Below are 25,483 nucleotides of genomic sequence, written 5' to 3'. Positions count from 1 at the left end.
ATCCTAAGGACGGCATGTGTACGAAATTGTTTATATTTAAATTTAACGCTTTTAATTTTTTTTTTTTTTTTTTTTTTTGGAGTACCTAAATTTAGTTCTTAAAAAATGTTTCATGCAATTTACTCATTTATAATCGAAAAAGCGTCCTATTTGTATAAAATACACAAAAAAGGAAGAAGAAAAAAAAAAAAAATAAATAAATAAAAAAGCATTCAAAATCAAATAGAAATATGTGTATATCACACCTCTTGATTTATTTTATATTCGTATTTAAATTTACATTTTCTTACACCTTTTCTTTTCCATTTATTAAATGGTATTTAAAACGTTTCGCATAAACTTCCTACAACTACCCATAGCTCATCTGGTACATGCTTAGGATAGAAGATGTGACTAATTTTTATCAAATAGCTTAATCAAAAATATCAGTTTACGCATCCATTGTGTGTATTCATTGTGCACACAAATGTATGCACATATCTGTGCATGTGAATATATTACATATACACTTTACACACAAATATAGCTGGACAAATTTTCCTAATTCTCTTTCTATGGTGAAGTCTTTGAGAGAAAATGCTTTAAATCGGTAAAGGCATATACGTATAAGATGTTAAAAAGATCAAAGGACAACTATAAAGTGTATGTAAATTGAGATATATTCGAAGATTTCGTCATTGCATTGTTCTAAAAATTTCCCCTTTATATTTTTAAAACAAAACAAGTTAAAATGGCAAATAAGAAAAATCTTTAATAAAAAATCGTTTTAATTTAATAAATGTTTTGTTTTGTTTTTCTTATTGTTTCTCTTAATTATTAAAAAAAGATATAAAAAAAAAAAAATTTTTTTAAAACTTGTATATATATTATATGCGTTATGTGTCGATACACATATATACACACATATGCACATATACACATGTACATGCTGCTTTCAAATTTATAAATAAAAAACCAACACATGGGACATGTTTTGTTATGTTCACGTGTGGGTATGAAGGGTAATGTGTGTATTACATGAACATTTGGTTAATTCATTTTGAACACACTACGGGTTTGGTGCATCAACATCATTTGACGGATTTGACTGATTTGTTTGATTTACGTCATTCTGAGTTTCTAACTCGTTATTTTCATTTATCTGTTCTGCGTTTACCCTAGTTAGAAGCTCCACTAAATCTACAGTGGAAATTTCTTGCCATGGTTTGTCCTTACCAACAATAGCTAGTGATGTGTTTTCTACAGTTAATTCATTTTCACTCGAAAGGGAACATCTTAACGCCTTTAAGCAATGTAACGTTAAATCCTCTAATGACGAATCTTCAAATAAATGTGCATTTTTTTCTAAATAAGTTTTTGACGCATGTGATCTTGCACCAAATGATAAGGCAATATATTCAAAATAAGATCCATTTGGCTTCGTTTCAAAAATGTAAGGTTCCTTAAAATATCCAGCTATTATCAACCCTACACCAAATGCTCTTCTACTACTCTTCTGCGTATTCTTTTGATATTTATCTGCTACCTTTTTTACTAATTTTTCTATATTCATATTTTCATCAAATAAAAATTTATGTGTCAAACATTCATTTCTCATATATTTCGTCAAAACCTTTGCATCAGATGTAATTCCACTCATGGTTACACCGATATAGTCATCGATTTTGAATAATTTATCTTGATGAAATGATAATTTGCTGATACATTTTTTCAGACCACAAACGACCTGCAAGGAAGGAGCAAAACAAAATAATAATAAAATTAAATAAAACACATAACTGGACGTGCCCAATTCTTTGAGTAATGTATAATCTCGTAACTGTAGGTTATAAAAATTCGAGGTTTATTTTATTATTTTTATCTTTTTTTTTTTTTTTTATTTCCTGTTTCATCTCCTATTCTTGTTTCTCTTTATTCTGTAAATTCTCCTCTATCATAAGGAGCGAACGCTCTTAGAAATGCAATACATATTGTACATTTCGTTATATGTTCAATTATATATATATATCAGTGAGCTTCTTTTCTAACCACAAAATCCTTAGACTTTATGGCTACAGCGCAGGTTCCTTGTTTTATGGCCTCATTCGCGTATTCAACTTGGTATAATCTTCCTAAAAATGTTCAAGCAGATATACACATGCAAATGTGTAATAACACATACAAGTACACACGTTGAATATATGTTTATATGTACGTTACACATTTATATAGTAATATAAGAACACTTTTATGTTTGTATTACGACCGTTTTATTTAGTACCTTCTGGTGAATAAATAATATTGTCTGTGTCATACAAATTCCGATACATGTTTGCGGCTTATTTGAAGTAAAGCTTCTCTATATACGTAATTTCACTTTATGTTTCTCTCTTTTTAAATGTGTTCCTTTTCTTGTTGTGTATTCTTATTAATGCTGTTGTTCCCTACTTTTTCCTTTTTGTGTAATTTGCAATTACAGTAAGATACCTTTTTTATATTCATGGAAATATATTTTTAAAAACCTAAATATGCGAATTACAAGATTGAATAAATAGGGGAGATAAAAAGAAATAACTAATTCGTAAAAAAAAAAAAAAAAGATAAGAAAAGAAACTAAAATACTCTTTTATATTTTCTCTCTGTATTTAAAATTTCTGATATGTTTTCACAATTATATTCTACCTCAAAAAAAAAATAAATATTTTGGGATTAAAAAAAAAAAAAAAAACGAAGCTTCACACTTCTTCAACCAAATGATTGTTTGTTCTTTTTGTGCAACAATTACCAAAAGCTACAAATTGCATGTCATCACATCATTATGAATAATTATATATTAATTTTTTTTTTTTTTTTTTGTGGGAGAGGAAGTTTTATTTTTTTTAAGAATTAATTCTTACTTTCCAAAAAAGGTGTTGACCTCAAAAATAGTGCTCAAATTATTCAGAATGCTTAGCATTCTTTAAAAAAATCATATATTTAAGTGTGTTGGTAAAGAGTGCATGAATTAGTAAGGGGTAATATACATATGCATGACACCTTGTGAAGAATGTACAAATGAACAAGGTGTCACCTATGTGTAGTAACATTCAATCTAGAAAGAAGAAGATTTGAGTTTTTAAACTAGAAACACAAGTGCATGTTAGGGAAAGGAATATATTCCACTACATTATGGGACATCTGAAAGTATATTAAACTTGCAGAGAATACCCGCAAAGTTTATCCATGATCCTCCTTTTATTTGCACTGCTTCTATTACTACTTCCATTACTGCTCCTATGTAGCTACTTTTTTTTTTTTTTTTTTTTTTTTTTTTTTCACTTTATCCCGCGTTTGCTTACAAAAGCAGGCTTTGTTCGTACATATCAATGTATATAATATAACACCCATTTAGTGTGCAACCATTTTGAAATAGCCAATTTAAAAGTAATAAATAAAAAGGTAACAGGAAGTTATTTTCGAGTGTGAGCGTTTCTTTGGTGTATTCCCTACAGGACTGTAATTTTAGAAAAAGAAAGACTATCACGTCACACCTTTTTTTGAGTATTTTTATCCCTGATAAATATACTTCCCCCCTTAGTGCCCTTTTAAAATAATCATACATTAGCTTTCCCCCTTGTTTTCCATAAAGGAATTTAAAAATGAGTATTTGTCAAATTAAAAACATATTTCTTCAATTGCACACACGTGAATATGGAAGTATTATACATATCTGCACTTTACTTATGTATAGATAAGTGAGGATATAATTTTTTGTGGGTTTCGTAGGGTCCTTTTTTCGGTGTCACAAGGCTGTGTTGTCTATAGAGACATATAGTAAATATGCCGATCATATATTTAATTTCTCTTTTTACGTTTTAGTCTCCAATGAGAGAAAACTTAAGAACACTTTTTGAAATCATGTATCCTTACATGTGTATGTACCAACTTAATGATTTGCATTCTTCGTGTATGAAATTATTCATTTCATTTTATTCTATCCTTTTAAAAATATCACACATTTTTTGCGTGCACAAATACGCGAGAGACGAACCTGCTTACTTTCCACCTGTGAAACCATCTTGAAAATGCATTTTTTAAATTATCCATTTGACAAAAGGAAAACCAAATTGGTTTTCAGATCCAAAATAGAGGAAAAATTAAATGAATATAAAAATAATGGCACCATCATAACCTTAGATACAAAATGTGAATTAGGGGCTTGCCAGATAAAATTGAGCAGCGAATTTATTAACAGCTGTAGTGAACAGTTATTAATAGACATTTTAAAAATAAAGAAAAAATTAAAAGTCTCTTATGGTGTAAAATATAGTATTATTTATAGCATTTTGTTAAAAGGGGATAAAAAAAAAAGCATGAGGCATTACAAAAATATTAATCCTAAAAAAAATGTATACAAAATTGTAAGAAAAAATACATTGTATTTCTTAAACCAGTATCTTATATTAAAATGCATATACAGAGGAATACATGTCAATATATATAAATGTAAAAATGTTCTAGACAATAAAAAATTTTGTTTGAAAGTTTTCCATTTAATGATTTGCTTAAAAGAAAATTGCCCCTATTATGTTAATGGAGAAGTGTACTTAACTAATTATCTTTACAAAATTTTAAATGAAATATTTTTTTTAAATTATTTGGACAATCAAAGCATAATACAAATTGAAAAGGTCTATTTTGATCAAAAAAAAAAAATGTTGTTTACCTTATTACCTTACGTAACTTATCAATCTATGTACTATAAAAAAAGACATAGAATATATTCCGCATTTAATAAAAAAGTACAAAAACTAGACAACAAATATGTAGAAACGCATTTGTACTCAGAAAAATTCCTTAAGCTTTTGTTTTTAAATATTTATAACACCCTGAACTATTTATTAAAAAAAAGTGTAACTTACTTAGATTTAAAACCTGATAATATACTCCTAACGAGTAGGCACAAAGAACAAATTTCTTCTTATCTTATACCCGTAAAGAAAAAAAAACAAAGCAAAGCTTCTGCATCAGGAAACTGTGTAGAACTACCCAAAGTACAAATCAGCATTCAAAAAAAGCTAAACGAACTATTGCAAAAAAAGCGTAAAAGAGAACAAAACACGGATTTACATGATAAAGAACAATACAACAAAAAAATATTTCTTAGACAAAAGGAAAATAAAAAAACTGATAAAAGCACGAAAAACAGAGGAAAAAAGCCTTATTCATATTGCCATTACAAAAAATTAACCCCCAACATTGTGAAAAATAAAAAAATTAAATATATTTATAACATGAATTTATCTAAATGCTTTGAGTACGATAAGAATGTAAAAAAGATTTTTTTCGAGAAAAACAAATTAAGTGATATATTCTTCTCATCAAAAGATGCCGTTGTGTATGTCCAAACCTTTATCAAAAGGGAAAAAGCAAAAAGTGTGCCCTTATGCTATGATCAAAAAAAAAACCCTGCACATAAAAAAAAGGAAACAAAAATAACTTCAAATAATACAAACAAATTACTCATAAACAATTTCCAAATTAACAAAATAAAAAACTTGTCTACTTTTAAACATAACTCAAAAAATTCCATTAACTTTTTAAAATTTTATTGGTTATATTTTAACGAAGAAAATTCAGGAAAATGGAGTGGCGCACTTTTGCCATATCTAGACATATATTTCGTGCATAAATATTTTTGTAAAACAATGTGTACAATCTTTCATTCATTAAACTTAAATACTGATCAAAACAACATCACGAATTCTACAAGTCAGGTACTTAAAGAGCAATTAAATAGTGACAATATATATGATGAAAATATACTAAAAAATGAGACGCCTAAGAAAAACAAATTATGTACGCAAGAGAAACAAGGCTTATCATTTTTAGAAAATGAAGAATCTCTCCATAACATCATCAAGTTGATAGATTTTGATGCATGTACCCTTATTCTAAAAAATTTCAATATATATACTCCAACAACAGATATTTTTAACTCATTCGAGGGATTACTTAATCAATCTAATGAGGATATTCACCACCTTTCGAAAAAACTGTCCTACAATTTTGGATCCGTGCTGTACACCTTTGTGTTCGGAAAAACCCCATTCCAGTAAGAACTGATCAGTATTTGTCTACATGAGCATTGGAACATGGACACAACAAACGAACAAAATTTATAGCACTTCCATAGCTCAACTCTTTATATATTTCTATCGTTCATGTGGTGTCAGAAATTGGCCTATGTTACGCACACATTCATTCTCCTTATGACATAAAACATTTTTTGCATTTTCTCTTTTTTCGCAGTGGAAAGAACATTTTTAAAATTTATAGTAACATGAAAAGGAATAAATTGATTTTCCCAAAATACCGAAGAATTGATAAAAACTTAAGACATTTATTAAAGTATACATAAATAGAGAAGTATAAAGCATAAGAGGGAATTAAATTAATTTTATTTTTAATTTTAAAACATTTTAAAGTTATTTATATACTTATTCATTTTTTTTTTTTTTTCATTTTATAGAAAATTGCTAAAAAACAATCCTAACAAGAGAATGCAATTCAAAAAAATTAAACGACATACATGGTTTTCAAAAGTTGAGTCAACCGTTATTTCTTAGGTCAGAATTCTTAAATGTGCATACATACAAATGCGTATATAAACATATATACATACACATATTAATGGACTGGCACATATATATAAATATTTGGATAGATATATACATATTAACATATACATATGCATGTACGAGAGCATAAAAACATTTATATATATATATATATATATATATATAATAACATAAGAATATATTCATATGTGTGCAATGCAAAGCATATTAGGTATCGCGATTTTGCGCAATCGTAAATGACCAAAAAAAATTTTGTGTTTGATTTTCTTTTACGCCAAACTTACAAGTAAAATATGTAAAATATACATAGGTGTATAGGTAAATGCGTATTTAGATATGTATATGGCTGTAAAGGTACACCCCTATATATAGATATATACAGGGAAATATGGATACATACAAATATGGTATTTGCGTCTTATAATTTATAACTGTTCGTCCACGTTGGAAATGTTTTTTTAAAATACTATATTTGATCTAAAAAAAAAATCTTCATTTCTTCGATTTTTTCGGTGCGCCTTCATCATTCCACTTTTTATATTTTTTTAATTGTTCGTCATCAATGTTCTATGAAAAAATGAGGGAAATGAAAGTGAAAAAATAAATTCATACAAATTTATTGAATATTTAAAAAAAAAAAAAAAAAATCCTAAGTTGAATCTTCACAATCTTTTTACATTTATATGCGAATGAAATTATACCTTCTGATACTTTTGCGCTATCTGATTTACACAGGAAATAAAAAAAAATATAATGACTAAAAAAAAAAATATGTTAAATAAAAACATAAAATCCGTTTTGGATTTAGACTTTTGTCCATATTTCAAAATAGATATTTTTTCATCTATGTAATTCTCAAGAGAGGACGGATCCAGGCTTTTAAAAACTCGATGTAAGGGGAAAATGGTTAAGCCTTTCTGCATCATTTTTAATTGTATCCCTTTGTAATTATTTGAAAACACAAAAATTAAGAAGATACTCTGAAAAAAAGTTTTAACAACAGCTTTTCCTAAAAGCAGAGGAATAAAAAAATTTCCAAATGGCATCAAAAAATGCCCACAGCAAATTCCACATAGGTCAAACATCACTGCAAGCAAAAAGGGGAAAAATAAGTAGAAGGATGAATACAAAAAATATTAGGTCTGTTGCTTGTAAATATATTTGTCTGTCATAGGGGTACTCAGGATGCAGAAATATTAAGTACAATTTAAATGTAAAGACGGAAAATACATTATCATTTATAAAAGAAAAGAATTCAACAAGGCCACATACAGATATATGTGTAATCCACAATTACACAAGAATGCATTTTATACCATTTGGCCAACATGATAAAAGAAAAACAGAAATGGAACCGTGCTTTTTAATAAAATCAATCATCCAAATTTTCATCGATGTTATTATATTCTTTTTCCCTTCTTTTATATCTTTTTCGAATTCTTCATAATCATCGTCATTCAATTTGGACTGTTAAAAAGTGAAGAAGCAAGGGGGATAAAATGTAAAAATATATAAACGATATATGAATGAAATAGAGTTATCCATTTTTTTTTTTATTTTTATTTCTTCACTATAAAAAATATACACAATATGGTATGTATTCCTATATGCACGCAATTCTTTTTTCTTTACCTTGGATGCGTAGTACGATGTAAGATATGGTGGTAATTCTCCCAATGCAGTTCCTATCCCCCATACAAGGCAAAATGGATATACTTTAATAAATAACCTTGACAGAGTTACATTGTTGTCGTTTTTAGTTATACACTGCATAAGGAGGAAAATTATGAAAAATGATATTAATAATTTTATATATACATATACAACATATTGTAAATAATTCTTTTTACAACAACATCGGTCGTGTAACAAAATTTAGAGATCATAATAATTGAAGCATATTTTCCCATCAGCGCATAGCTTTTTCTTTATTTCACTCTCTTTCCTTTTTCATTTCATGATCTCTTTTATTTTGGACTTCGAATCTTCCTTCGTTTTATATCTCTCTCCCATTTTACCTCGAAATAGTTTCCAGACGTTAGCAAAGATCCCCACATATTCACCCTGGAATCGAAGTTCAACGAATTGCAATATTCAGAAGTTGAACAAATAAAATAAATGTGGGGAAACAAAAATAATACTCCTGAGTGCATACCACATCCTAAACCAATACTACTTAAAACTCCTAATGATAACCACCATATTGTACATTCTATATACATTAAAAAATTGTTTAGATATTCATATTTATGTCTTATTTTAAATAAAAGCAATATTAGTGTTATACATAGTAGTATTACTTTATTGTATTTTTTATTTTTTTTATATGTGTTGTTAATAATATTTCTCAGTTCTAAAATAAAAAGTTTTGTCGTCTTGATGGGATGGTAATATAAATTTAAATCTTTCCTCTTTAAATACAGCTCCTTCTTTTTAGCTTCATACGAATCCATCCTTATTACATAATTCTTATATATACATGTATTATTAATAAAAATAAAATGATAGTAATAAAAGTAGTAGTAGTAATAATAAGAGTAATAGTAGTAATAATAGTAATAGTAGTAATAATAGTAATAGTAGTAATAATAGTAATAGTAGTAATAATAGTAATAGTAGTAATAATAGTAATAGTAGTAATAATAGTAATAATAATAATAATGATAATAATAACAAATTAAATGAATAAGTAAAAATTTCAATAAATAAAAATTGAATAAATAAAAAAAAAGGAACCTTTTTTACGAAAAAAAAAATTACACATTCAATGTGCGTGTAATATTCTGTTCTGTTACTACTTACAATGCTTTAAACCTTTTTAAAGTAGTTAAAAAAAAAAAAAAAAAAAAAAAGTCTCAAATTACATACACAGGTTGCCTTAATTACTTACAAAAAATTGTACATCTCATAAAATGACACAAAGTGAAATTGCATTGCTCGTAGTACTATCTAAACATCATGGGAAAATTAAATCTAATAACACAAATAGGGCATTATGCGGCTATAAGCTTTTGCTAACAAAAAGTGTGTTTAATGTTAATAAGTGCCTTTCAAAATATTATGTACATAAAAATTAATACATGTTGTAAGGAATGTGTGTGTACTTATATGCTCATACATATATATGCATATATAAATTTGTACGCATTTAAAATAACACGTTTTGGTAAATGTAAGTACTTTCACTCGTTTCGGAAATATATACCTACAAATGATTACGTAGAGAAAAGGAACAACAAACAGAAAAAGTGTTCACATGCAGTGGCTAATAAGTTCTAGGCACAAATGTAATATGTATATTCATACATATTTACTCGTTTAAGAACAAAAAGTGAGAAAAGTCATGTCCTTTCTTGAAGTAATGCCATAATAAGTGTTCATAAAGTAAAAACTATTATAAAAGTAAAATGAAACCAGTGTGTTTTATAAAATAGTTATGCAAAATTAGTGTTTTTTCCTTCTTCCAGTAGTATAAAAATTTATTTTGTTGTGTATTTTGATTTCTTCCGTTCACTAAAATTCAGGAAAAAATATATACATAAATATGCAATTGAACAAGAGTGATATGAAAAAAAAATACGCGCATAAATCGTAATGCTTTGTAAAAATAATGTTACATAAACCATAAAAATGCATACTGTACATGAATATCTTTATGTGTGAATGTATACATATACATGCAATACTTTACATTTCATGCGCTAACGCAATAACGCAAATTTTGTTTCCTTTTTTTTTTTTTTTTTTTTTTTTTAATTTTATCTCTTTGGTGTTCAATTTTTACCTAACGAAGCTGTAGAATGTTTATAAAGCATGTAAAGTGATATTTACTACAAAAATATCCTTTCTCAATTTCAAATTAATTTTTTAATATAAAAGAAAATTAATTTATTTTGTTTCCGATTGTTCATTACATGACAATAGCATCATTTGCAAAATTGACAATTCATTTTTTTCCTGCTCCATGAACGAATATTTGAACTTCTGTTTTGATATTTATGTTACTTATGCAAAACTGTGTTTTTCATTCCCTATTACATTTCACTATCAAGCATGCTTCAGTGCGTGGCTGCTAAAATAATGAAATCACGTGAGAAGCTAAGAAGCTGCATACAATTAAACAAAATACCAAACACGCTAAGAATTGTCATATATATTATCTCCTTTTTATTTTATTTTCATTAATTACGAAAAAAAGACTTTTCAAAAGTGTGTTTATTACATGCACAAGTAAGATACATGAAAATATTCGACTCTATTGTATACGCATCATTTGCATATAGTAGTCATTATTGTATATTTCTTTTTTTGTAACGTTAATTATACAACGCATTTTTTCAAATAGCCCTATAAGGGAAGAAAACATTCTGTTCTATACAGAAAAAAAAAAAAAAAAAAAAAAAAAAAAAAAACCAACAACTCAGAACAAAATTTCAAAATAAACCAAGGTCTAATAAATGAAAAATATCAACAAAATAAAGTGAGAAACACGACATACACATAGTACCAAAATATATATGAAAAATGGAAAAGGTGGCAGTTAAGGGAAGCTTATTTGATGATAATGTGGATGTTAATGATTATGAAGTTATGCGAAAGAGACTAAATTTCCTGGGGGGAGAAATGATTTTGCCACCAAATAGCATGAAAAGTGTTATTGACAAGACAGCTGTTTTTGTTAAAAAGAATGGAAAAATATTCGAACAGAAAATATATAAGGAGAAGGAAAAACAATTCAGTTTTATAAACCCCACACATCCGTATTTTTATTATTATCAGTACAAGTTACATGAACTGTTTATAGGAGGCGAAGAAAAAAATATAGTTCCTAGGGCTATTCTAGAAATAAAAAAAAGAGAAGATTTAAATAAAGCAAATAATAATGAACACATATTAAAAATATGTGATTTTATAAAAGAAGATAATAAACAAGAAAAAAATAAAATTATTTATTCAATAGATGATGAAGTAAATGAGGAAAACACACAAGAAAAGGAAGAGAACATTGAAATAAAGGAAGACATTTACACACTTATATCCCCATTACTCAGTTCTGTGGATGTAGATTTAATTAAAACAACAGCTTTGTTTGTTGCAAGGAATGGAAATAAATTTTTAAATGAACTTATAGACAGAGAAAAAAATAATAGTCAATATGATTTCTTGAGAGCAAATAATTTATACTTTAGCTATTTTTCGAAACTAATCGATATATATGTTAAATGCTTAATTCCAAATAATGACATAATGAATAAAATAAAAAAATACTCAAATAATAAAAGTTATATTATAAACTATACGTATAGTTACTATAATTTCAATATGAAAAAAAAAGAAGAAGAGGAAAGGAAAATGGAACAAAAAGGAAAATGTGATACCTTCTACGATTGGTCAAACTTCTCCGTTGTTGAAACAATTAACTTTGACGAAGATGCCGATTGTCTTCCCCAATCAATTGATTTTAATAATGTAGAGAATTATGTATTAAGTCAGCTGTTCGATACAGATAAGAAATACACCAATTTGGAAAAAATAAAAAACATTTCTTATCATGATAGTAATGCAAATAAAACCGTTTACGGAGATGAAGACATGACGGAACACATGGAAAATGAGGTTTATGATGCAGAAACGGATAAGCAGTATACGGATCAAGCAGAAGGAGAGGAAGAATACAAAGGAGAAGAAGTTGGAGATATAAGGAAAATGAAAAGTAAATATCATAATAATGAATATGAACAGGAATCTATCGATAGTTCCCAAGAAAAAGATAATGATGATACAGGTAAAAAATACATCAAGAAGACACAAAAAGGACATAAAATGGATGAAATAAATACAGGACCAGCAGGTGATAACGCACCAAATGAAGAGAAAGCTGCAGATAAAAAGAGCATCAACGAAGACGATGACGACGATGATAATGAAGAAAGAATTATAGTTGTAAAGAATTACGAAAAATCCAAAAAACATAGATTAAATAATCAAAATATGCACTTGTGCCCAATTACAAATCAACCAGTTGACATAAACGATATGACGAAACATTTGAAAACGTTATTATTGGATCCACAGTGGAAGGAACAAAAAGATAAATTATATGAAAAGGCAAAGAAAGAAGCATCCTTCACACCCCTTGAAGATATAGAAGGTAATTTATCACTTTTTGTTATTAACAGACCAGATCTATTTGGCTCCATTGACGAAGAAATTAATGAACATACATTAAATGAAAATAAAAAAAACATGAAAAATATAAAGACGAATAAAAAGGAAGAAGACGTCTATAGTTACATTCATAATATTTACAACAAAATATTGCCCGGACCATCCATGGCTCACTACCCGCAAAATGGGGACAACACAAAGAAAGATTCGAATGACCAAAAAAGTAAAAAACAAAGAAAAAACTAAGGATTAATAATCTTAGTAGTTCAATAAACCGTTAACTATAAGAAACAGTAATTACCAATAAAAATTTTTACTTTTATAAAATTTTGAAAAGGAAAAAGATAGTTTTATAATGAATCAACTAAAAAAAGTAAAGTAAAAATAAAATAACCCATAACTGTTCATGTAAAATGTTCCAGATTAGAAAAAAAAAAAAAAAAAAATAGCTATATTCACAAATAAACAGTTTTTTTTTTTTTTTTTAATCTGTGCAAAATATTTTTGAATAATAATAAAGCTACTTCGCTCCTACTGAACAGTTTTTTGATCTGCTCATTTTCCCTACTACTCAACATGGCAACTTGCCATGTAACCAATTTTTCACCTTACCACTTGGCCTCATTTTATTTCACTTTTTGAACTCTTTAATTCAATTTATTTTATTTTTTTTGTTTTATCCCCTTACAAACTTTTAACAATTTTTAGTCTGTTCATCATTATTTGGTATATAAATTCCTTTTAAATAAAAGTCCACCTGTTCACCGTCAGCCACTTGAATGCAATATTTTTTTGTTACATCACTTTTTCCTGTTGGTCTATATATTATTAACAAGGGGGATATATATTCATATCATTATTTTCATTAAATGGAGAAAGGAAAATACCAAAATAGAAAAAAAAAGAAAAAAAAAAAAAAAAGACTTACGTAAAAGTTACTATAATGTAATCAGGAAATAGAAAGGGATTTTTCCTGTTTTCGTCTTTTACAAAATTTATATTATCTACGTCATATGTCTTTCCAAATAATATATCTTTCGTTTTACTGAAGTGGAACATTTTGTTATCTCCACGTTTCATAGAGTACGAAATCTGTATTGTAAAAAAAAAAAAAAAAAAAAAAAAAGAAGCAATATTTCATCCTGTGTGTAAACACTTTAGTGCAATATTTACAATTTATTATAGAAATGTGAATAATAATTCTATGTGCTCTATAGTAAAATAAAAATGTTTCATATTTTTCTCTTTATTTTATTATTATTTTTTTTTTCCATATAATACTCCACTAGAAGTTTCCTCCTCCTTTACGACCCAAGTGGCGGGAATCTTCGTCATATTAAATAAAAATAGACAAAATTTGTATATTTTTAATTCACTAAAGTTAAATGAAATAAAATAAGCTCTGTTTTTCATTTCAATTTCGTTATATAATATATTTCCTCCTTTTATTTTATCAGAAAGGTTATTCTCAATATCACTCAACTCTTTGCAATTTTCAATTTTCTGGTTTTTCCCTTTCAAGTTGTTAAATTCTTGAAATAAGTACTTATTTTCTTTCATAATTAAAAAGGGAACGTTATAATGGCATTCTATACAAAACTTTTGTTGTTTTTTACTTGTTAAATACTGAAATGTTATAAAATCCTCATATATGTATTTTTTATCCATTTTGTTTTTCAAGGACAAATTACCATGTGAACTGTTTTTTGTTTCGTTTCTCAACATAATCTCATCTACTTCTATCTTTATGCAGACCTTGCTTTTGCTCTTAATGTGGTACTAAAAAGGGAATATGCAAACATGAACGTTTATGTATGTACATATATATATATATATATACACGCGTGACAGTAACAAAATTGTCATAATCGGCTGCTGTGGTACAAGTCCATGTATATAGGTGTGTGAATATACACATATACGTAGTTGTGCTGGGAACAATTAGAGTCCCTCTAATGGAAAAAATAATTCTACATATGTAACATAAAGAAAAATATAAGCACATGTAAAATTTATATAAGCAACAATCAATTGTACGGTGCTCATTTGTTTTACAATTGTCGTGTTAGAATGATCAAACTCTTCGTGGTCTATAGAAACATTTTTTATTTGAAAAAACTTCTTCGTGTATATATACGAATAAAAAGAAATGTCCTGTTGGTTAAAAAAATGTAACTTCAAATTTTTATTCCTCAAAAAAATTTTATCAAAATATTCATTTACTGTGTTTATGTCTTCATATAATATATCATTAATAACTTGATTTTTGTACATTTTATCAATTCTTTTATACGCCTTCTTGTTGAAATAATTAAAATCGAATTTTACTCTTTCATCATAAGAACTAACAGAAAAAAAATATACATAAATATATATATATATATATATGATGAAAACAACAGTGTTCCTATGCGCTATATATTTTAAACAATTGTCAATTTGAGTGTCTAAATTGTCACACTATTGAAAATATTATTTTATCCATGTGCTTGTATGCATGCACCCGTACGTGTCTATTCCTGTATATGGACACAAGAATCTACATATTGCATATCTATGTTTCCATTTAGCGTAATCCTTATCGATACGCCTCTTTATATACTAAAATTGCCTCTTTTAATTACATTTTGCTGTTATATAGTAGCGCAATTTTCGGTTTCTGCACATTAATCGATAGGTAAAACTGTAGAGATAGTTTCTTCTTTAAATTTTCATTTAAAATATTACAATAAAGTTCATTTTTATTTTCAGAATCAATACTCACTGGATAATCATAACTATAATTACAGTTAATTTTGTACACGTATCTCCCTTCTTTATGCAAAACGTTTTCTAAAAATATTTTCATTTTTCTTTTTTCCTTTTTATTCAAATACATAATCTCGTTCTCAATCCTAATTCCACAACCTTCACAAATACTGTTTTCTGTATCGGAAGAATGGAATGAATCTTCCGTTGTCTCATCAACTCTCCTCTGATTTACAAAATTTTCATTTGATTTTTTATCATTTTGCTTCCCTTCTTTGCATTCCTCTTGAGCATATTTTTCCTTTATTGCTTGTTCTCCAGGCCCAACTTCTCCTTCATTCTTTTTTCCTAGTTCATCTTTTTCATTTCCAAAGTATATTTTACTGAAACTATACTGAACCCTTTTTCGCAAATTGCTCGAATTCGATATGACAATTTCAAACGGTTTTAATATTTCTTCAAAACATTTACATATTTTTTTTATTTCTTCCTTTTTTTCATTTTTGCTTAATTCTTCATATTTTTTTAAAATTTCCTTATTTATAAATAGAGAATTAACAAAAACATATTTGTCTCCATTTTTCTTTTCTTTGTAAGGACTTAACAAATGGAGTGACTTAATATGTGATGTAATGGATATTTTGAAAATTTGTTCAGTTTTGCTCAAATTCAATGTTATTTTATCCTTGTATAAATTAACATTATCTGCATAGAGATGGAGTTTTATGAATGAACATTTCATGGAACTTATTACATTTTCAAATTGGAAAAAATCCACAAAAAAATTATTTCTTAAGCTAAAACAATATTCCCTTTTTTCATATATTACTTTATTCAAGTAATTGTAATAGTATCTTTCGTTTTTTTCTTTATATACAGCACTTAAATGTTTTAATTTGCTCCACTTTTCATAATTGATGTTGTCTAAATTGACAGTTTCTGGACACACACCACTTTCCTTCTTGTTTAATTTGCGTTCATTAATAAAATAGGATATTCCTTGCCATTCCTTTTGCATAATTAAGTTATGTATGCAGGAATGAAATATAATATTTAAATTATCATTTATATGCGATTCTGAATGAATATTTAGCATAAGATCAAACTTGTTCTTGTTGTTTATTATTATATATAAGGTGTCATTTTCTCTGTTCAGTTCATGACAATACTTTTTGAATAAATTTATTCCTTCATTTGGAAGATATCGTTCTTTCTCTTTGTCCCTTTTCTCTTCTATTCTATTTAGTTTACTAATTTTTTCCTCCTTTAATTTATATTCTATTTGTTCACAATTTAACTGTTGTACAATTTTTCCCCTGTTTAATGCCTTATTATCATGCTCCCTTTCAAATTCCACCGTTCTGACATTTGTGCCATCCTGTGTACCTATAATTTCCCCCTGTTCATCATTATAGACCAATTCATTCCTATTATTCTTCACAAAATCAACAAAATCGTAACAGATTTTATTGTTTAGTCCATGTATCAATTTATGTACCCATATAAGCTTCATTGTCTTTTGATCCATCAACCTGCTCGCTTTTTCACCACTACCATCAGAATAATCATTATTCATATTTAAGTCTACCTCGTTATTTATTTCCTCTAAAATATTTTTCCTACCTTCATTATCATTCGTACAATATATATCTTGTTCTATTTCTTTACTCCAACTCTCTCCTTTATTCATTTTTGTTTTCTGACATAATTTTTCATTTTCTTCAAATGTTGGTACCATTGTTTGCATAAAATTTTGAAATTTTGTTAATACATCTTCATCAAAATTAAGAAGAAATTTTTTTCTCATTTTCTCAAAATCATTGTTTATTGTGTCACATGATTTATTATCGTTCTTGTGCATTCTTATGAAATCCAATTCATCCATGAGTTCGTTTACGAAAGAATCTGTCAAATTGGTTGCTGTTCCATTTTCTTTCGTACCTACATCTCCCACACAACCCCTCTCTCCCCCTTGATAATATTTCTCATTATAAATAGCCATTTTCATATATCTATATAAAGATAATAATAAATCGTTTTCATTCATTAGAATAAAATCAAATGTATGTCGATAAAAACAACAGGACACTTTTATAACCTCTGGACGATGAAAATAATTCAAATTTATAGAGAATTTCAATTTTACAAAATTTTTATTTTTCGTTATATAATCATCGTGAAATATCAACAACCTACACTCATGTCTATTGGTTTCCTTTCCTCTTATCTCGTTTAAGCAACAGTCATTCATAATGACACACCCATGAATTCGTTCATCTTCAATCAAATGTTTTCCCTTTAATAGAATATCCTTCTTCTCAATGTTTTCTACATTTTCAGTGTCATCTATGTTGTGTTTATTTATAAGAGTGGAAATTTCATTATTTAATTCTTCATTACTTTGAAAAAAAAAGCCTTTTCCTTTTGCTTTTTTTATGTTATTAACTTTCATAAAGGAGTCAAAATCTTCATAGTAGTAATCCAATTTGGGAGAACAATTCCAAATCATCATGTACTTTTTTTTGTAATAATTATACTCAAATTCGTTATTCTTCGAGTAGAATATTTTATATGAAATATCTAATTCGTTTAAATTTTTTACCTTTATCTGAAAAGTATCACTACATATTCCTACATAATTTTCTCGCACTTTTATGTCTTCATTTTTCTCTCCTTTTTTCGTATCAATTATGTTAGTCTCCCCTAATTTCTTATCATGTTTGATTTTTATGCTTACATTTTTGCACTCTCCCTCAATAAAAATGTCTTTTTTATAAAATTCGTTCCAATTTATCTAAATGAAAAATTTAAAGAAGTAAAGAATTGTTAAATATATGTTCGAAAATAAGGAGGAAGATAAAAAAACAAAAATGATGTACTGTAAATCTGCAAACATGCATCCCATCTATCGGATAAAATATATAATCCTAGTAAAATTACGACACTTTTTTATTATTTTTTTTAAAGTAATTTTTTTTTTTTGCCACTTTTTCTTTACTCATTTATACAGCTAGAAAAGTACTAATTTTGTTCTACTCAAAATACTTCATTGTGAATACAACTAAATGTTACATAGCGATACACGCCACGTGTTGCTTATTTCTTGATTCATTACGCTGAGAGGTAGGCTTATATTTCCCGCGTGTGGGAGAAAAAAAAAAAAGAGGAAAAATGTTTTTCCTAACGGAAGTAATAACAAATTGGATGGGTAAATTAAAAGGTTCTTTGTGTGCTCTGTCTTGTTGTTATGTATATATAAATCCTTATCTGTGTGATATTTATAAATCCCTTTAAAGTTGTTATTAAAATGAAAATAATCAGTTAGCTGGTTATCTATTCTGCTATCCCTTTTTACATTTTCCACTATATATTTTTCTTTGTCAAAGTAGTAATAATAATTTTCTGCATCATTATACGTCAAAAACTTACTTTCAAAAAAAGAAATACAACAATCATATTTAAAGGAACATTTGCAAATGTTACAATTGTATAAGCTACCTTCCTGTTTAACATTCCTCTTGTCTATTTCATTTTCTACAAATTCGTTAACATCTCTTTTAAAATTGTTAAATAAATCCTCACGATTGGTTATATTCCTCTTTTTTCCCTTGTGTTTGAAGGCATATAAATAAAGCATATACAAAGATATGAAGTCATATTTCTTCTCATCAATATGTTGGAGCTTTATCAATTTTAAATCTTTGTCTAAATTATTAATTTCTACCATATTGCAAAAGCAATAATGGGAATAACTATTCCGGAAAATGAAATTATCTCTACTTATTTCTACACCTTTGCACTTGGTTAGTATTCTCCCTTTAACATTTTTTTTTATTTTATATTTACCCATGTAAAAAACTACATTCATATTTATTTCGTGATATCCATAATGATTCACTAAAAAATAGAGAACTATTTTTTTTTTTTCATGAGGCATTAAGCAGTATTCTCCTTTTTCAATTTTGACAACATTCATACTTTTATTATTTATCCTTTTTGTCAAGCTATTTTCTGCATCCAATTTTGCTCTTTCTTCCATTTGAAAATTTCCTCCTATTTTTTTAGTTTCACCTTTTTCCATTTTAAAAATCTCATTCACAGAATTTTTGATCAATACATACATTGTAACCATTTTACTGTTTCCCATTTCGTAGAAATATTTTATCATCCTTTTGTTTAAATTATAATAACATTCATCCACAGGGGGTATATTAACCTCCCTACTAGTTTTTTTCTCTCGTTTCATATTTTTCCTACTTAATATTTCATCTATTTCTTTATCTATTTTTTCCTTTTTTTCTATCGTTTTGATGTTCTCTACCTTGATGCCATTAGAACTGTTCCCTTTTCCATCGCTTATTTTTTCCTTTCTCTTATTACCGCAACATCTTCCACTTCCACTAATTCTATTTTCTATAATCTCTTTTTCTTCCCATTTCTTTCTCAATCTCATATCAGCCAGCACATCTGCATAATTGTAATAGCATACCATATACCTTTCTTTGATTCTAAAAGGATCATCTCTTTTTTTTTTACATGCTTCCTCACCAATATCCGTATCATTTTTTGTGGCATCATTTTTAGGGGTACCCTTTTTAACTACTTGATCATCCGCCTTCTCATCTCTTCCCCTCTCGTCAACACATATGTCCTTACTTAACAAAATACCATTTCTCCCTTTAGACAAATCCGACAAGTTAATTAATTTTTCAAAATAGTAATTAACGTAAAAATCACTAGCATTTTTTATAGTAAAACTGGTCTTAAATAGATGAAGCGGATTCAATAAAAAACATTTTGTCAATTTGTTCGTCTTTACATATATTTTAGGTTTAATTATGTTTGCGTGAATATTCATGCAGAAGCAGATATATTTTTTTTTCTTGTTTTTCTTATTAAAATATTTTTTCATTTTGATCTGTCTATTTTTTAATTTTTCTTCATCACTTATTTCAGAATAACTTGAACAAGTTTCATCATCTGATGAAGATGTGACTTCATATTTTGAAATATCATTTCCAAAACATTGGTTCCATTTTCTACTTTTAATTATTTTATTCTCCCTAATACATACTAAAGGGAAACCATCGTTTTTCTCGACTCTATTTTTCTGTATTTCAAGCAGATCAGCTATATTTATATCTGATCCTTTCCTTAGATCCTTTAATACCAAAACGAAACAATAATTCTTGTAATTTTCATGCTTTTCTTGTGGTCTAAAAATTATGTATATTTTTTGTCTCTTTTTATATGACAAAGTGAACTCTTTGGGCGATATATATATAGGACACAATTTTTTTTTCTTCTTTGTTTTTACATCTTCCTTCAATGTAAATTTTCCTTCTGCCACTTTGTCATACAATGAATGTGCATATGTGGCATCAAACACCTCATCATAATAGTATATTCCATTGTCTTCCTTGTCCAAAGATATATTATTCTTTTCTCTATCCACATTTGTCTTTATATATATGCTACATAATACTTTTAAATCAATCAAACCATTGTTTAGAACTTCTAATTCAATGACATTGTATCCGCTGTTAACCTTAAAACGTAGGAGAAGAAAATTTTATGTAAAGCGTCTGGAAGTAAAAAAAAAAAACTAAAACTATTCATCTTTTAACTCTATGTATGTAACATTTCACTGCTGAATAACATGTAGCTACCTGGACGTCCGGAAATTTATATGAGTTTAAAGAGTTGCTATAAGAAAAGTAACTTAAGTTGTCTCTTCTTTCCCCTTGTAGATATTCTGCAACTTTCTGTTCGTAAAGATTCCCTACATAAAATAATGCAAAAAAAAAAAAAAAAAAAAAAAATGTGATTTTTCTACATATTAGATTAAAACATATAGGGAAAAAAAATAAATCCATAAAAAAAAATAAAAAGAAATTAAGGAAGAAAGAAAGAAGGAAAAGAAAAGAAAAACATACCTATCACATTTCTATTTATATGTAACAAATTTAAGAGCACAGGTTCAATAATGGCTTTAATGCAAAATGGAAAAACGTTCATTTGGTTCCAATTGACAAAATCACATTTTTTTTTATTTTCCAGTTCTCCAAAGTTGCATTCAATGTCTGTTACTATAAGATAGTCCTTTTCATAAATTCCCACTTGGTTGCTTCTGCGTTAGTAGAAGTTTGTTCAGACATGTATATATGCAAATACATGAGTACACATACACGAATGTACATGTAACATGCCCATTCGTAATTGCACATTGCATCAAATTGTATAAACAAGTGATGCTCCCATGACTTCACATCATTTGCGAAGAAAGAATGAGAAATGGACAAACGCAAAGTTCCTATTATAATTTTTACTTAAAAGAAAATGTAACGACTTTTTCTTCTAAATTTTTCAAGCTCAAATAATAGCAATCTTGCAAAACATTTTCAAAATATAAATCCTCAAAGTTTTGAGTTAATTTTCTGTATAGGAAGAGAAAATTGTACGAATAGCTTTTTATATTATTGAACGTATAATATGTATCTTCCTTTTCCTTTATTTCGATAATTTTGCTATCATCGCTCGTTTTTCCACAATCTCCTATATTTCGAATTTCCCTTGAATTCCCCTTCTTTTTTACAAGCAAGTTTAAAATGTTTTCCTCTTTTTCAATTTTCTCCCTTTTCTCATAAAAGCTAAATAACTTCTTTGGTAATATTAATACGTTAGTTTCCTGCCCTTCGTTCTTTATATAAAATCTGAGTCAATGGAAATAAAATACATAGGTAAACAGTTAGCTAAATAACAAAATAGTTAAAGATCTGTTTGGAGCTAGGAGAACTGTTCTGTTAACTCCACAGGATATTTTTTTCGATGATCAAATATATCTTTCTTTATATTTTTTTTTTTTTTAAATAATCTTATTACGATTTTTTTTTCTTTTCGTTAGATCGAATCGGTCCAAAATTAAAATTTTTCTGGAATCTAATTTTCGGCATTCCAACAAACGTTTTTATCTGAAAAAAATAAAGGGGGGAATTTCATAACATGTTCATTCAGGGGAATGGCTCAGAAAAGCCACATTTCCCACTGGATAAAAAACCAGAAATTTTAAAAAAAGTGTAAAAAACTATACACGTACGCACATATGTATATATTAATCTTCCCATTATACTCCCTTATTTTAATATTATCTTTTCTTATTATTTCTTATTTTAATTATCCATACATCTATAGTTTTATTCCCAGCTTCTGACAATATTTTTATCTGATCCCGTTGTTGTTTCATGGTGAAAACATTGTAACATAATTTAATCTTCCCAATAGGAATGGAAAAAAAAAAAAAAAAAAAAAAAAAAGGAAAGAAAGGAAAAAGAGGAAAGAAAGTTTTGTGTTTATCCATACAAGGTTTAATTAACATGTTTTTACCATATATTATATTTTTCCTTCCCTTTTTCTTTTTTACCTTTAAGGAATGTCCCGGGGCAATTTGATTATTTAAATTGTTCTTAGAATTTTCTTCATTTTTGTTGTACACATTAATTATGTCTTTTATGAAAAAATGTTTTTTTGACGGTGGTATTATAATAACATGTAGTAAGGTATTCCCTTTGTTTGTGATTAATAAATCCCTTATCTGAGTTTCGTCCTTCGTTACATCTGTAAAGCACTTTGTGAAAAATGACATTGTACATGTGTATACGTATTGAGATATATTCCCTCAAATATACTTAATGTCTCGTATAATATAACACATTGCGTATTTTCCTCTTTTTTTTTTTTTTTTTTTTTTTTTTTTTTCTCTAGTTCCTTAAAGCAAAGTCTTTTAACACATGTGTAGAACTCCAACTTACTATTTCCTCCGGACTAATAGACAAATAATCATTCAAATCTTCATTTTTCGACAAATTCAATCTAGGGTTTTTTAAATAATTAAGGAATGTTTTTTCTTTATCATTAAATTTTTTTATTTCCTCCTTCTGTTCTTCTATTTCTTTTTTTAAATCTTCATCTTTTTTTTCTTTGTATTGTGTCTCCAACTTAAGCATGTATTTTTTCATGTATTTTTCTTTTTCTTCACTACTAATTTTACTGCTTTTCGTGTTCATGGTTTATGCAAAAAGAGAAAACGAGAAGACGTGAGGAAAAAAGATGAAAGTGTAGAATTTGATATAATAAATTATTGAACTTTTATGTTATTACATTTACATTTTTTTTTTTTTTTTTTATAACGATGTTTACTATTTTTCAATCTTTTTCTGCTTCTTCAGTTTATAGGACAAGGTTTCTTTTTCCTGAGCGGTAGAAAAAAAAAATTAGTATAAAACAATATGAAATAGTGTAAAATGATACCAAACAATGTAAACTGATATAAAATCATGCAAAATGGTATGAAGTAAAATGTCCAAATAGCAAAGTAAAATTTCGTCTAGATCAAGTCAAAGAATAAACCAAGGGGAGCAGCCACAAAGGAGTTCATATGAATTTTAGAATTTGTAACTTGTGGAAAATTTCTGAAGAGTAAACAGAAAACTTAATTACTCATAAACATAGTTATTTATATATACAAATACTATTCCCCACTACCCAAAAATATTGCCATTGAGGTCATTAGTAATATTAGCATTGAGCTTATGCAGATTTTTTTTTTTTTTTTTTTTTTTATTACGCGCACATTGAGAGGCGACATCTCTTTATCCCTCGTTTTATCATTTAGATACACATGTTTATTTGGATCCACATCGTCATCTTCTTTTTTATTACCCATATTCATAACCATTTCGTCCATTTTCTGCTTTTTCTTTTTAAAATTTTCCATATCTTCTAAAAATTGAATACTTTTATTGTATCCTTTTAAATGGAAACAACTTTTGTCCTTGTGGATTATTAAGGAATCTGTTTTCTCAAAAGGAGATTCTACACTCATAGTTGCTGGCATATTGCTTTCAAATATTTCATTATTTTTCAAGTTTTTTAATTTACATATATTTCTAGGCGAAATAATATTGCATTTATCTCCCCCCATGTCATTTCTATAATCTTCCGTATCACACCTCGCGATTTCGATTCTTGAGTTCTCTGCATTGCATACAACGGGGATTAAATGGTATGTATGTGTGCATTTGTATACACATTCATGTGGATATATGTGCTATTTTTATGCATTCCCCTCTCATAGGACGAGTAAAATTCTTGTACTAATTGTTCTATCCTCATCATTTTGGAATTTATTTGCACTTTTTTTTATATATTCTTACCATTCATTTTCTCAGCCCGCACCTCACAAGTTAATGACAATTCATCTTGTTTGTAGTCATTTTGACCCTTTTCAAAATATTTAGTTTCCCCATTTGTGTCTCTTCCCGATGTCTTTATTAATACCTCATTCAATGTATTAAATACTTTCTCCTTTTTTCTCAAATCCTTTTTCTTTGGAGTTTTATCCTTTTTTCCTTTTCCCATGTTTTTTTTATATATCAAAGTTTTTCAACCATGTCCAGGGATAACAAATTATGAAATCATTCCCCAAGGGGTGAAAAGAAAGAAAAAAAAAAAAACACACACATACATACATACGTATGAACACTCGTATTAATAGCTATGTAGTGACGTTTTCTGTTCTTATTAAAATTAAATGAGGATTACTTTTTTTTTTTTTTTTTTTTTTTTTTTGCAGCTACTTTTATGCTCAGTTATGTTCATTCATTCTCTTTTTTTTTTTCTTTTATTTTATCCATAAATATCTGATGTGGAATTTTGAAAAAAGTGTATTTAATGCACAGGGAAATAAATTGCACCAAAAAAAAAAAAAAAAAAAAAAAAAATAATAATAATCCTAATAGCAATAGCAATAAAGCTCAAGGATGCAAAAATAATGCGGCTTAAATACATGCAACAAAACATAATACCAATCAAAAGGACAGAAAAAAAAGGAAGATATATTAAAGAAAAAAATAAGACAATGGCATTAAAAATGATTGTTCAGGAATACTAGAAATATGTCATATTTATAT

At 27.3% G+C, this 25,483-nt stretch overlaps 5 protein-coding genes across 5 annotated transcripts; 2 read left to right on the top strand and 3 right to left on the bottom strand.

The window, feature by feature from the left end:
- Positions 1-1,048: 1,048 nt before the first annotated feature.
- Positions 1,049-2,309, bottom strand: PGO_127090 (proteasome subunit alpha type-1; the record flags this gene model as incomplete). Its single annotated transcript, XM_028689499.1, has 3 exons — positions 1,049-1,726; positions 2,029-2,111; positions 2,261-2,309. 3 exons carry the CDS (start codon positions 2,307-2,309, stop codon positions 1,049-1,051), a joined length of 810 nt encoding a protein of 269 aa, XP_028545300.1.
- Positions 2,310-4,043: 1,734 nt separating this feature from the next.
- On the top strand, positions 4,044-6,587 carry PGO_127080 (hypothetical protein, conserved; the record flags this gene model as incomplete). Its single annotated transcript, XM_028689498.1, has 3 exons — positions 4,044-6,073; positions 6,271-6,369; positions 6,491-6,587. The coding sequence occupies 3 exons, from the start codon at positions 4,044-4,046 to the stop codon at positions 6,585-6,587; spliced, it is 2,226 nt and encodes a 741-aa protein (XP_028545299.1).
- A 504-nt stretch (positions 6,588-7,091) lies between these two features.
- Positions 7,092-9,052, bottom strand: PGO_127070 (hypothetical protein, conserved; the record flags this gene model as incomplete). The annotated part of the gene is made up of 5 exons (XM_028689497.1): positions 7,092-7,166; positions 7,301-7,686; positions 7,916-8,066; positions 8,232-8,366; positions 8,618-9,052. The coding sequence occupies 5 exons, from the start codon at positions 9,050-9,052 to the stop codon at positions 7,092-7,094; spliced, it is 1,182 nt and encodes a 393-aa protein (XP_028545298.1).
- Positions 9,053-11,123: 2,071 nt separating this feature from the next.
- PGO_127060 (hypothetical protein, conserved) lies at positions 11,124-13,013 on the top strand (the record flags this gene model as incomplete). Its single annotated transcript, XM_028689496.1, has 1 exon — positions 11,124-13,013. One exon carries the CDS (start codon positions 11,124-11,126, stop codon positions 13,011-13,013), a length of 1,890 nt encoding a protein of 629 aa, XP_028545297.1.
- Positions 13,014-13,461: 448 nt separating this feature from the next.
- On the bottom strand, positions 13,462-24,932 carry PGO_127050 (hypothetical protein, conserved; the record flags this gene model as incomplete). Its single annotated transcript, XM_028689495.1, has 16 exons — positions 13,462-13,585; positions 13,696-13,859; positions 14,049-14,546; positions 14,823-15,111; positions 15,392-18,309; positions 18,631-21,063; positions 21,185-21,297; positions 21,452-21,645; positions 21,845-22,228; positions 22,398-22,486; positions 22,699-22,785; positions 22,936-23,139; positions 23,324-23,561; positions 23,712-23,764; positions 24,139-24,548; positions 24,728-24,932. 16 exons carry the CDS (start codon positions 24,930-24,932, stop codon positions 13,462-13,464), a joined length of 8,403 nt encoding a protein of 2,800 aa, XP_028545296.1.
- Positions 24,933-25,483: the final 551 nt, after the last annotated feature.

The sequence above is a fragment of the Plasmodium gonderi genome, assembly GCF_002157705.1.
Source record: "Plasmodium gonderi DNA, contig: Chr12, whole genome shotgun sequence".
NCBI classification, from domain to species: domain Eukaryota; phylum Apicomplexa; class Aconoidasida; order Haemosporida; family Plasmodiidae; genus Plasmodium; species Plasmodium gonderi.
The sequence above is the reverse complement of the archived record's forward strand: the minus strand, read 5'-3'. Positions and strand labels throughout refer to the sequence as shown.